Consider the following 14057-nt stretch of genomic DNA (forward strand, 5'->3'; position numbering starts at 1 on the left):
ATAAGAATGTTATATAACTTTATTTACGAATTATAACATATCTTTTACTCTTACACAGATTAACCTTACTTTTCTTACCACAAATAGCATCAACAAACAGGGCCACTATCATAACTTTGTTTATACAATTTTGGTACAACTTTAATACTGATTATTCAAAGATTTACCTATTTATTTCGGTAAATCACCACCAATCCACTTATGATTTATATTTAAGACAATTTTCAAAATTTTGATACTATTTAAATTAGTTTACATTTTTATTTGTTGTGGAATATTAACTATCAAATTTATATTAATGTATCATATCAAATGTGAATTTTATTATATCTATTATTTATATTTAGACAATTTTAATACAGTTCAAAATTTCACCTCTTCTTTCTCATAATCATCATTTTCAGATCATTGATTATTTATATTTAATACTATACAATGTTTTAGAACTTCCCCTAATAGACAATTTTAATATTACTTTAATATAAATTTAATCAAATAATTATTAAAGTTAAAATTATGCAATATGTGGTAATAAAAATAAAGTAACACTTGCAAGTGTAATTAATGAAATAAAAATATTATTTATAAATCCTATTATTTAGTATCCATTTGTAAAAGTTTTGATATGGGTGACAGCTTGTTGATGTGGAGAGATAAAGTATTCTCTCATCCCAACTTCTTCTTTGTGAAATTTTGATTTACCAACATTATTTAGGAAAAAAATATGCTATGCCATATTTTAGATTTTGTATATTTTGAAAAGAAATTTATAAATTAAATTAATATAATACATGAGAAATTAAAAATTAAATTATCTAAAAATTATTTGAAAAGTTTTATAAATTAAGCAATTCTTTTTATATCAATAATATTATGAAAAAGTATAATTTAAAATAGGGAAAAAATATGAATTCCCCTTTAAATTTGTATCGAAAAGACAATTACACATTTTAACTATTATGACGATTTATTACATATTTTTATTACTTAAAGTAAATTTAATACCACTCTGATATGTACAACACTACTCTGTGTATATGGTGTACAGCGCCATGTCTGCGCCATGTATTCTTTTTATGTCTTTTTTGCTTTCTTTTATTTATTGCTTAAGTTTTATTTTATTAATTATGTTTTACATTAATTAATTTTTAAATAATTATTAAAGTTCTCAAATAATTATGTCTTCTTCATAGCAAATTGATAAAAATTATTTTAAATAACAAAAATGTATAATAGATCGATATGATAAACTTTTTTATACTAATTTAAGGGGAAATATATACTTTTTTTCATTTAAAATAATAGTCATCAAAGTTCAAAGTAGTTGAAAATCTAGAGAAGCAAATATCGAGAAATATTTTGTAATGTATATATTTTTTTTGATCAAATAATAATATTTTTAAATAAAGTGAATAATCATGTGCCCAGGTTAGTACTTAAAAATAACATATATATTTTTAATTTGCATGATTTTTTTTTTCATTTTAAGGCATTTTGATAAATATTTTATAACACTATTTCCATTGGATCTCTATTGAATTCAAGATTTGTTACGAAAGAAAATCCAATTAAAAGTAAGCACTAAGACGACTTTATTTAAGCAATTTGTTAAACACATCAATTTTTTTCTCATTTCTAAGGGGTCGTTTAGTTCGAAGATAAATAATATAGGAATTAGTAATACTTGAATTAATAATGTATAGTTTATTTTTATCAAATCTTCGATTCATTGTTTCCCATTTCATTTTGTTTTTGGTTTAAAATTTTATACAAAAATTTATTTCCAATTATATCCTAAAACTATTATGTAAGTGGATTAAGGTAAATAATTGCCAACACTATTATTTTTTATGACCTTCTAATGAGCTATGAGAAGAACAATTTTGTTGTCATGTTTGATTTTTTTCCTTTTTTCATTTAATTATTTGAGGATAAATAATTGTCATGTTAATAAGTTGATCACTTACAAAATATCAATTTTCAATTTAAAGAGATAAACTATCAACTTTTAAAATTAAAAAGACGGCAAACAACAATAAATAAACCATATACATTTAGATATAAAAATTGCAAGTTGTAATTTTTATATGTATGCAATTTTATAAATTGTTATATATATAAATATATATATATATATATATATATATAAAATATTCAATTAACATTAAAAACGTCATGTGGTGATATATTTGCCTTTTTAATTAATTAATGTTAAACAATTCATATTTCGAATATCGTATTAATTATTTGTATTGGATTTATTTAGTAATAAACAACTTTCTCTAATGAATTTGTAAGCTAGTTTATTCAAATAAATCTTATTAGTACAAATATAAAACATAAAATCAAGAAAATAATTAAAATGATTTTACAGATAATTTTATCTTTACGTAAACTTATCCAATACTATTATATCTTATGTATTACTAATACTTTCAAATGGAAGGTATTAGTAATACATCTTATAATACCATGTAGGAGATATAACTAATACATGATTATACATAGACCTAAATTCCTACCAAACATAGTACTAAATAATATCATACACCTTACATTGACTATTTGTTTCAAACGACCTACCAAATGACCCCTAAACCGTCCCACGAAAATTGAAGATGAAATACCTACATGGAGGATATGACAATTTCATTTTGTGAGAAAATAAATATTCTCTTGTCTCAATTTATTTGACACATTTTGAATTTTAAAATTTAAATAAATTTATATTTTAATTGTAATTTTTCATATGATTATCTTTTAAATATTTTGAATTATCAATTATCATAATTTATATTTTTTACGTAGTTTACAAACATATAGATTACATTTAAAAAGATGAACATTACATGCATAAATTTTCGGTCTAACTTACACCATTTGACACTGAAAAAAAATGAAAATTGTCAAGTCAACAATTCTTGTCCACTATATTTTTTTGAAATTTCCAATAATATTGATCCACTTTATAAAATTAACCGGTAATTGGTGTATAATAAAATTATTTTTTTAATTGTATTTTTTAAAGAGAGATTCAATAATGAAGAGAAAAATAAATCATGTTCGAAATTCGAATAGTCCACTGAAAGACAAATGTATGTGATCTGTCTTTATAAAATGTAAGATTGACAACTGTTAAGATACTTTGTTAACTTTTTTCAAGCAAAATTATAAAGTAGATCCACTATCTTTTTGTTGTTACTTTTTCTTTTATTATTTTTTAATTAAAGTAATTTTATGGTGCTTTTGTACTTTTGGTATTTATCATGATTGTACGGCCAAACATGCCGGGAACACATCTTCTTTATTGGCATAATATATATATATATATATAATAAATAATATAGTGAAGTTTAATTAAAGTGATGCGTATTTAATTTAATTTTTATAACATAAAAATAAAAGCAGTTTAAGATTAAAACAGAATAAAGTTTACATGCTCTTATGAGTTGCAAATTAGTGAATTTTAATGGTAAAATTAATTGATAATCTCGACTTTTTTCTAATAGTAGTTTGATTCTCCATTTTTTTCTATCTTTCTCATTTTCTTTCGCTTACCCTGATTAATTCTTCTTCTTTTTTTTTTAAAAAAAAAAAAATTTAGAAAGAGTTCGAACGATGGCCAAAATCGTTTATTGATGAATTATTAGAACCTTAAAAATAAAGTTTTTCCTTTGCCTATCACTCTACAGGGGACCAAACAATCCTCATTATTACTCCTATTTTGCTGATTATTGCAAAGTTAGGCTGGAGTTACCTACGTAGAGTGTTGAGTCTGTAAGTTTGGCCAAGTTTAGTACTCCCTCCGTTTGAATTTTACTTGCCATATCGATTTGATACATTCATTAAAAAATATAATTATTGAATAATAAATAGTAATAAATATTTAATATTGAGGATAAAATATAAAAAGAATTATTTTTTTTTTGATATATCAAAAATGACAAGTAAAAATAAAATCTATTTTAGGTATAAATAAAAAGTAATAATGGACGAAGGTTATATTCTTTCCATTCACTTTTCCTTGTTACTTAATTCTAAAATAGATTTTCATTTTTATTTATTAAATTTGACATATCATAATAAAAAGACAATTATATTTTTCATATTTTACTATCAAACATTAAGTACTTATTCTTAAATTAAATAGAGATAATTTCATAAAATATCTATATAATTAATTAGCTTCCCTTTTTGGGATATTTTTTTCCCTTTATGAAATAAACGTGTTATTAGCCCGTCCAAAACAACAATAGATTGGGCAAATCACATTTTCTTTTTTGTAGCTAATTTTGCCACCTCCGCTAAAATGATTACTAAAAAGATTGTTTTCTCCACCATTACTAGTATTTAGGTCCCCACAAGATTATTATGTAAATGGAAAAATGAATGGACTTCCAATAAGCCACCAGCAAAGGTCCAATTCCAAAACCCAACTTCAAAAGAAGACCATGGGAAGAGGGAAAGAGTAATGTATTAGTGAGTTCTGAAAAATTTGGGATTATTAGAATTTGGAGAACTTTCGGGATAAAATGTAACTAGGTCTAAATTGTTAGGAGTATCTGTAATTTATATTCTGGGAAAGCATGAATAATTCAACTAATATGTTGATACTAAGTAGTTCCCACGTAAACAAATTTAAAATCAAATAAAGTAAGCAAACATGCAGAATGGATGTATTATAGTCAAATAATAATGGGTAGTTCAAAAGGTTCCATTATAGTGCAGAACATGACCTAATTCATCCATGTATAACGTAGTTAGAAGTTCGTGGGATTAGAGTACTAATAACAATGGGAATGTTTTGAATATATATATATATATATATATATAAAAATATTATCACTCAGATAAAGCTTAATCCATTATCAGAAAATAACATAAATAACCCCTTAACTAAACTATAGGAGTAGGTCTAAAATGGTTCCTTAACTATACACTTACCAAATTTAGTCCTTTAATTATATAAAAAAAATTCAATTTTGATTCCTTAACTACGCACTTATCGATTTTAATCCCTTCACTGCAAACTTATCGATTTTAGTCCTTTAAGTATTCAAAAAAAATTATCAAATTTGGTCGTTGTCCATTTTTTTTCAATATATATAGCTTAGGTTTATATTAATGGAAATCTTCGTGAAATTAAATCTTTAGCTCATTTTTAAGTTGTTTCTCTTTCCCCACCCTTTTTCTTCAAACTACTCCTATGAAAGAATGATAACTTCAACTATTCAAAATAAAATTAATGAGGAAAGAAGATATAAGTCTTAATTTTATTCAATGGAGGATAAAATTAGGGAAAGTTACACGGTTAAACAAACTTATACTACTTAATTACTCATCATATCTATAGTTTGTATAATTATCACTCACGACTAACATTAGACATTAATTATGTGAGTTGACTTCGAGTTTGTATAATTAGTCACATTTTTATATGTATAATTCGCCAGAATATACAAATGCATATGTATAATATACAATTATCTAACCAATATACATATACAATTCACCTCTCTCCCACTTTTTGCCCTTTCTCTCTTGCCTCTCTCCTCTCTCTCCCAGTCTGGCTCGCCTCTTTTCTCCCTGTAACATGCAGCTACGAATTGTAATTATCAAACTATAGCTATGGAGAATAGTTAGACCATTTTTAGTGGCTATACGTGAAATTAGTTTCCCAAAAAATCAAGCATATACTTGTTGTTAATGACCTGAAGCTGCACTTGAATATGCTAATCAGTGCGGATTTTATTTAATTTACTCAAATTTCTTTACATAAAATAAAATGAATAGAATAATGAAATTGATCTATTTAAAAAAATTTAAAAAATTGCAAATCTACAATTTTATAGATTTCAATTTCTGAAAAATTAAACAAATTTTGTTCAATAAAGTCATTGGAGTACAACTTTTGAACTTAACGGGTAATATCTTTTTCTTTTTATGATAAAGTTTACATATTCAAGTCATTAGTGTTGGGGTTTAGCAAGTGTGAATGGGAAAAGAAAAGAGAGAATATGAAAAGTGAGGGAACTATTTTGGAGGGAAAATGAAAAGTCATTTGCAAAGTGCAAATGAAAAGTCATTTCTCCCATATCAGCAAAAGAAAGGGAATTTGTTGTCCTTATATAAGGAAACACTTCCATTACTTCTTAAAGAGCTAAGAAGAAGATGCCCCCTCGCGCGTCGTCGCTCGGCCTCGGCTTCGGCAAGTGATTGATTGATAAATTTTTTGGACAAAATTTATTTAATCAGTTTTTGTTAAATCAAATAAATCCTGTTAATATTATCTCTTATAAATTTACGGGTAACGGTAACATTCTGAAAAGTTGTTACTCTTTCCGAAAAGTCTTTACTTTCCGAAAAGCCGTTATTTTTCTAACAGACATTTTTCCGAAAAGTTATTATTTTTTCCAAAAGACACAACTTTCTGGGATAAAACGGGTCTGAACAGATTTCTCTAAACAGACACATTTCTTGCTGAAAATGGCTATAAAAGGAAGTCAATTTTTCGATTTTTCAAACACCAAAATTTTCCTTCTCTACATATATTTTTCTCTCAAAAAAAAATCAAAGTGTCGATCGACTGAGTCTGTGTGACTTGTTGCTGTTCTGAAGTTCGCTGAAGTTAAAGAAATTTGAGGTATCGCTATTTCTTTAACAGGTTTAGTCCGTTTTATCTTGGGAGAAATTAATCCATAACCTTGGGTACAGTGAGGGGATTAAATTTCTTAACGACACACAGTAATTTCTGTGGACTCGGAATATTTCTTGTATTTTATGTATTCTCTGCTTCATCTTATTTCTGTTTCTGTTTATTGGTTAACCTTATAATTACAGGTTAATATAACAATTAGTAGCAATAATATGCTTCATTTTATCATCTATTGAATAAAATTATGACTTATATTTTATTTTCCCGTGAATTTTATTTTAAATCGTTGAGGTTAAGGTTCTTCGCATAAGGTTAATTTGAAGAAAAAGTAGCGGAGATAGAAAAACAACAGCAAAATTGCTAAAAGATCTAATTTCTCGAGACATGATTTCCGTTAATATAAACCTAAGCTATTTGTTTTCAAAAAATGGACAGAGATCAAACTTAATAATTTTTTATATAATTAAAGAACTAAAATCGATAAATTTATATATAGTTAAGGGACTAAAATTGATAAATATATAATGTATAGTGAAAAGACTATTTATTTCATTTCACCAACTATAAGGCATAATAATTGAACTTCCAACAAAGAAATTGTCAATTCTATATTGTTTGTAGATAAATAAAGGTAGATGAAGAGTTGAAGCAGAGGAAAATATGGAAAAGATTAGCAGTTTGAAACACTTATTTGTGACAGTGTTTCTCTCAAATTTTGCATTTAATGTGGTGACTCCAGCAATTACTGATATCACTATGGATGCAATTTGTCCTTCTCAAGACAAGTGTTCTCTTGCTATTTATCTTTCTGGTTTCCAACAAGCTGTAAGTAAATAGACCAATTTCATTATTGAAAAAAAATATACTCCCTATGTATGATTAATTCATTGATGCATGATTGCAGATTATGGGATTGGGATCAATGTTGATGATGCCCCTAATTGGAAATTTATCTGATGTTTATGGAAGGAAAACTTTGCTCACAATTCCAGTCACACTCTTGATTTTTCCTTCAGGTAATGCCCAAATTTATAATTAATTTGTGTCTGTCTATCAAAAATAATAAACCTACCTTTTTTTTTTCCTTCAAGTGATAATGGCATACAGGAGGACCACAAACTATTTTTATGCTTACTATGTGATGAGGACGTTGACTGGCATGCTCAGTGATACTGGCATTCAATGCATCTCCATTGCTTATGCGGTAATATTATTTTTATGTTAGCTCAAATTATTATTCATTCTAAATTTTGAATTTTGAATTTTCTTCAGGCTGATTGCATGTCAGAGGAGAATCGCGCTTCTGCTATCGCAACTGTGGCGGGTGTAGGCTCTGCTGCATTTTTATGCTCTAACTTTGTTGTTCGTTTCCTTTCGACTGCACAAATATTTCTGGTTTGTTTCACTCTTATATAACTCTTTTGCTCTTTAGTAAGTATATGTTATAGCTAGGTAGTAGTAATTTGTTATTGGAATGAAGGTGTCATCAATTTCTTCATCAGCTGCGCTATTATACATGACAATGTTCCTAAAGGACAACATTAAAAACAACTACGATGCTCTCAATCAATCCATATTAGCCAACCATCAAAGTGACCACTCAGAGGGAACAACATTTCACCAAATTATTAACTTGCTCAACACTAGGTAATATGGCTGCTCTTAATGACTACTACCTTTTCTTTTTCTTATTTATTGATTGAAATCAATAATTCAACCAAATTTTATTTCCCCTTTTTTCAAAACAAAAGACTTTCGTTATGCATTAATAAAGGATAAAGCTTAGCACCATCTTTTGGTATCTTATGAATTATGATATTGTTGTTGAAAATATCATAAAGTTATGGTATATAATATTCCTATAGCTTAAGAATAATGATATTGCTGTAGAAAAAGATACAAAGTTGTGGGCTAGGATTATTTTATCTCCTAAAAAGTTTGTTTGATAAAACAGAAAAGGGACTAAAATGCTCTTTGATTATTATAAATGGTATAAAAGTATTTTTTATTCACTTATTGGTTTTAAAATAATTTTTTTATCCACTTATTGACTTCAAATACCATTGTTATCAACTTTGAGTTTAAAATTGACCACTTATTTAACGTTTTTAAATTTAAACTATTTAAATATTTTTTAAATATTATTTGGTTATATAATTTAATTTATAATATAATTTATAAGTCAATCCACTACCCACCCATTATTAATTAAACCCACCCAATTAATAAACCTGTCTCATGTCCCATTATTAATGCAACAACATGAAAGCTACTGTCAGTGAATGTTTCTAAGAATTTGAAGCGAAAATGTCTATAGAAGGATATTATCATACATTCAAGTTCTCAATCAAAACATTTTATAATTCAAATGTCTACATAAAAATTACCGAAAAACTTTAAAGTCTGACTATGTTCATATTAATTGTTACGTCGTCTCAATTATGTCATGATACTTAATGGATAACTTTTTTTTTAAAAATAATGTATTAAAGTTTAATATCTAAAACAAATCATAAATATCTAAAAATTATATTTAAAAAAATTGCATGAATTAATTCGAGATGTACTACTTATTTACCTTTAATCATAAATTTTGAATTCAAGCTTGAAAGAGAATCCTATTGAAAGTATCATCCTAAATAAGTGGCTCAATCTAAATTTAATTGGGGATTCAATTAAGACTCGGATAATTTTAGATGTCATTTCAGGAATATGTAACTTCGTCGTGTTTTAGTAATATTTAGGACGATTTTGATATTAGAATTGATTTATTAACTGGGTGGGTAGTGGGTTGATTTATACGTGATACTAATAAATTAAATTATAATCAATAGCATTTAAAGATATTTAAAATAATTTAAATTTGAAATTATTAAATAAGTGGTTAATTTGGAGCCAATAGGTGGATGAGAAAGACATTTTAAAACTAATAGGTGGATGAATATTTTAGGCCTTTTCCGTTCATAAAAAGTTTGATGCGACAGATCGAGATATTAATAGTTTAGCCCATTATGAATGATCTGTCACTTGTTTCTTAAAAAAATCATTTAAAAAATCAATCAATTAATCAACTGTTGCTTAATTTCAAATTAATTAAGTAGAAATTAAATGAAAGTGTACATATCTATAAAATTGAGACGAATTTTATTTTCTTGTGCATTTTTCTCATATTCATTTAATTAAATTTTTATTTTTGCAGTACCACACTTTTATTGGCAACATTTATTTCAATCTTATATGGTCTTGGCGAGGGTGGAATACAATCTCCATTTCTGGTAATTCTTATCTCTCTAAAATTGTCAATTGAATATATAATTTAATTAATTACCTTATAACTAACTTTTTTTTTTGTATTATTATATTGTAGTACTTCTTAAGGGCTCGATTTCAATACAACAAAGACAATTTTTCTATTCTAATGCTTATTTGCTACGGCGGGGCAACATTTTCTCAAGTACACGTTCAAATTCATTAATCTTTTTTTTTTTGCAAAAAAAAAAAAAAAAGATTTTAATTGTTCTCATAATAATTTTGTATTTCCTTGGAGCAGTTAATCTTATTGCCCAAGTTGGCTCGTATAATCAGAGAAGAGACAATACTTTCCTTGGCACTCATAGCTGGTTTTAGCAATGTATGCATCTTTTTACGAATTTATATACTTTTTTTTTAATTCCTGAAATATATTTTCCGATATATATATATATATATATTTAAAAAGAATATTTTCAATAGAAATGGAGTACCAAACGTACTCAAAATCAAATGATTATATAGTCCATCCAAACGTAACTTGAAACTATGGAAAACAAGTAATTGACCCATATTTGTATATATAATTTTATATTTTGCAGATGCTAATAGATAGCATTGCATGGGCAGCTTGGGTAAGTTAAAGCTTTTGAAATTCACATTTGATTCTTCTTCTTTTTTTTTTTTTTTTTAAATCACAATTTTTCGTGATATATTTCAGGTTCCTTATGTAGTTGCTGCTTTGTTTCCTATGTTTTTCTTCCTAGCAAAACCAGCTGTAAGTTTTCTCTTGTATACTTCAAAAAAAAAGTCTGATTATTTGATGATTGATTTCATAATAGTTTAATAATTAATGATAAACGTTTTTTCTATAATAGTTACAAAGCATTGTTTCAAAACAAGTTGGGTCAAACGAGCAGGTATACAAGTTTAAACTTCTAGACATTATCTTAAAATATTTATACAATATCTAATTAGTTAAAAGATAATTATACGTAACTATCCATGTAAGTGAAATTAGTGACATATATATGTACACGATTTTTTGGTGATAGGGAATTGCTCAAGGGTGCCTTTTTGGCGTAGGTTCCTTTGCAAACATTCTCTCTCCATTTATATTTAGTCCTTTGACAGGTAATTTCAACTATATTAAATTAATTTGATCTGAATTTTTAATATTTGATGTCAAACTAACAATATTCAATTTATAGATCTTTTCTTATCTGAGAGAGCTCCATTTGATTATCCTGGTTTTAGTATGTTGTGCATCGGCCTTGCTTGGGTAAGCAATTAATTTAGTTTAATATACAAGTGATATATATGATAGTATAATAATATTATGGATACATTAGTGAGTATTGTGCAACATTAAGGATGCATTTCGTCAAATGTTTTGTGCAGTTAATAGCAATTATACCTAGCATGATGATAAGCTGGTTTGGTACTACCTATAATTCAAGACACAAAATCAGGGATGTCCTTTGCTAGGAGGCTTAATTTCAACAAACTGTATATTAATTTGTATATCTAAAATCCATTTTATACACCAATAATGTATAAAAGTGTTGATAGTAATTGATCATCTCACATTTGAATACTCCAAGTTATAGTATTTTATTCATTCACAAGCATCAGGAGAAAAAGTCAACCTCCACATTTCAAGATCAAATGTCAATCCAAAAGTTTGTAACATATTAGCACCTATTACAGACCTCTTGCGACCTGAACTTTGAAACCCCAAACAATATTTTTTCCTATATACTATCATCACTTGTTGTTGTTTCACTTCAAGAGGTATTCCACTACCTTTAAAATAAAACTTTACAACTGGAAAATTATCCCAATTAACAAATTCACCTCCCATAATATAACAAGTATCAAATGAAGTTGGTGAACTTGGATCCAATTGCATATTTTTAACTTGTGACCTAAATATATCCCTAAATTTGACATAAACATCCTCAGGAAATGAGGTAACATAGGCTCCTGTATCAATAAATATGCCACCATATTTATCTGGCCCCAAATCCCAATTAGATGGATCAATAGGAACTTCCCTATTATTAATCATTATTTTTTCCAAGTTTGATATGTAGTAAAATGAAGGAAACTTGTTGTTCCTCATCAGACTTGCCGTTATACCTGTTGTTAAAATAATAAATAAACAAACACCATATATATTTAGTTTCTTAAACTCTGTGTTAAGTTAAAAAAAAAGAAGGGAATACTGACCGACCTGTTTTCCAAGGAGTTTCGTGAAAGGTAAGTGTAGAGGACTTGCCAGAAGTTGGAGTAGGAATGCAAAAAGCAAATACAGTTGCACCAATTTGTGATGGTAATGAATATGTCTCAAATCCATTTGTATATAAACCACCACCAACACCAGCAATTCCACTAAATAATCTTGGAAATTTTGTATCCCCCTTAAATTGATTTTTTCCACAACCAAATATAATTCTTGCATAATCTAATATATTAGAAAATGTTATGATCTCGTAAGCCATAAATCCACAAGTAATTGTACTTCCATAATATCCATATTTTACTTCATAAAAGCATTTTGTTTCTTCTTTAGAGCAATGAACTATACTACTTCCCGCGATACAAGTTGCACTCTCTTTCACACAATCAATTTGTTGGTAAGTAGTGGATTCAGTTGAATAATATAAATCGTCGCTCCTTTGTTTGTAACATTTTTTTGGTTCACATGGACCACATTGCCACCAAACGTGACGACTTCCAGTGTCAACAAGTAAAAGTTCACGTTGTAATTTTGAGCCAATCCAAAGGGGGACTACAACTTCACCTTGTAAAGGATAGACTACTGTTTTTATAGGGTAAACTTGTGCAAAATCTCTGCTAGAATTTTCATAAGATAAATTCACTGATCTCTCCATGCATCGAGCAAGACGAGCATCGAGTAATGAGTCATAATCCTTGAAGTCTGATTTTTCAAATACATCGCGATGATAAATGGGAAGACTGTAAGAATATGGTGAATCATAAGAAAGATTGGAGGTATCAAGAGACATGAAATTTTTTCTGGCTTGCAAAACGGATGTGTAATTGAGAGAAAGATGAAAGTTTACATTTGATGAAACTGAGATGTTTGAGATTATGACAAGTAATAGTGTCACATAGAGGAAATTTTCCATGTTTGAAACTTTCTTTTTTGTTGTTGTTGTTGTATATTATGTGCATAATTTTTTAGCAGTTATATAGAGAAATATATATTTTTTAAATTTGCTTGTATTAATTCTATTGAATCTCCTAAACTAGGAAAACATTGATAGAGAGGATAATGCCAAAATTTATATAGTTAACTAATAAGAGTTGATCCTTTTTCATTCGTTTTGAAATCTGATGAAAGGAGTAAGTCAGGGAAAAAATCAATGAAAATATAAATGATACATTTATAATAGGGATTTCTTACAAAAAAAATATACATAATACATTCTAATACGTACAAATAATAATTACATTTCATAGCATATATTTTGGCATTCCCATACACACGACTAATCCTTTTTTTTTTTTTTTTGCAATAGTGCTTATACAACATTATACAATTGCAGTACATAAATTTGTATATAAGTGTATAAGAGGTGCTTATACCCACTTTTGAAATGTTCAAATTTATACAAAATTGTGCTTGGTCTCCTATGAACTTCAACTATGGAACTCGTCCATTTCTTCTCAAATAACTTTAAATTTTGAACTACAACTTTGAAAATTGAAATAATCACAATAAAAAAAGAAAAAATTCAAAACCAATTTGAGAGTTTTCAAGGTTTTAAAAACTCCAACAATAGTGAAGCAAGATGAGCATTGAGTAACTAGTCATAGTCCTTAAATTTGGATTTGTCAAATATATCCGATGGTAAAGAGGAACATTATAAAAAGATGAATGATAAAAAATTTACCATTTTGAAACTTTGATTGCATAATATCTGCTTATTTCTTTAGCAGTTATATAAACTAATAATTTCTTCAGATTTGCTTGTATTAATTCTATCTATGAATTAAAGGCTCACAGCAAAGCTCTTCTCCATTTTTTTTTTCTTTTCAACACGAGGCGGCATAGCACATTTAGGTTTTTCTATTAACAGAGTACCTAATTAAACAAAAACTAACTTCTTTCATGTCAAGTTGG

At 27.1% G+C, this 14057-nt stretch overlaps 2 protein-coding genes across 2 annotated transcripts; one reads left to right on the top strand and one right to left on the bottom strand.

The window, feature by feature from the left end:
• Positions 1-7182: 7182 nt before the first annotated feature.
• Positions 7183-11525, top strand: LOC107013992 (hippocampus abundant transcript-like protein 1). The gene is made up of 14 exons (XM_015213868.2): positions 7183-7480; positions 7560-7671; positions 7747-7859; positions 7928-8050; positions 8136-8302; positions 9855-9930; positions 10023-10109; positions 10206-10286; positions 10507-10539; positions 10626-10682; positions 10783-10824; positions 10960-11038; positions 11116-11186; positions 11306-11525. Exons 1-14 carry the CDS (start codon positions 7316-7318, stop codon positions 11390-11392), a joined length of 1293 nt encoding a protein of 430 aa, XP_015069354.1. The 5' UTR covers positions 7183-7315; the 3' UTR covers positions 11393-11525.
• A 127-nt stretch (positions 11526-11652) lies between these two features.
• On the bottom strand, positions 11653-13093 carry LOC107026490 (protein ASPARTIC PROTEASE IN GUARD CELL 1-like). Its single transcript, XM_027911873.1, has one exon. The coding sequence runs from the start codon at positions 13057-13059 to the stop codon at positions 12106-12108; it is 954 nt and encodes a 317-aa protein (XP_027767674.1). The 5' UTR covers positions 13060-13093; the 3' UTR covers positions 11653-12105.
• Between the last annotated feature and the right edge of the window lie 964 nt (positions 13094-14057).

This window comes from Solanum pennellii, chromosome 1 (genome assembly GCF_001406875.1).
Source record: "Solanum pennellii chromosome 1, SPENNV200".
In the NCBI taxonomy this organism is placed as follows: domain Eukaryota; kingdom Viridiplantae; phylum Streptophyta; class Magnoliopsida; order Solanales; family Solanaceae; genus Solanum; species Solanum pennellii.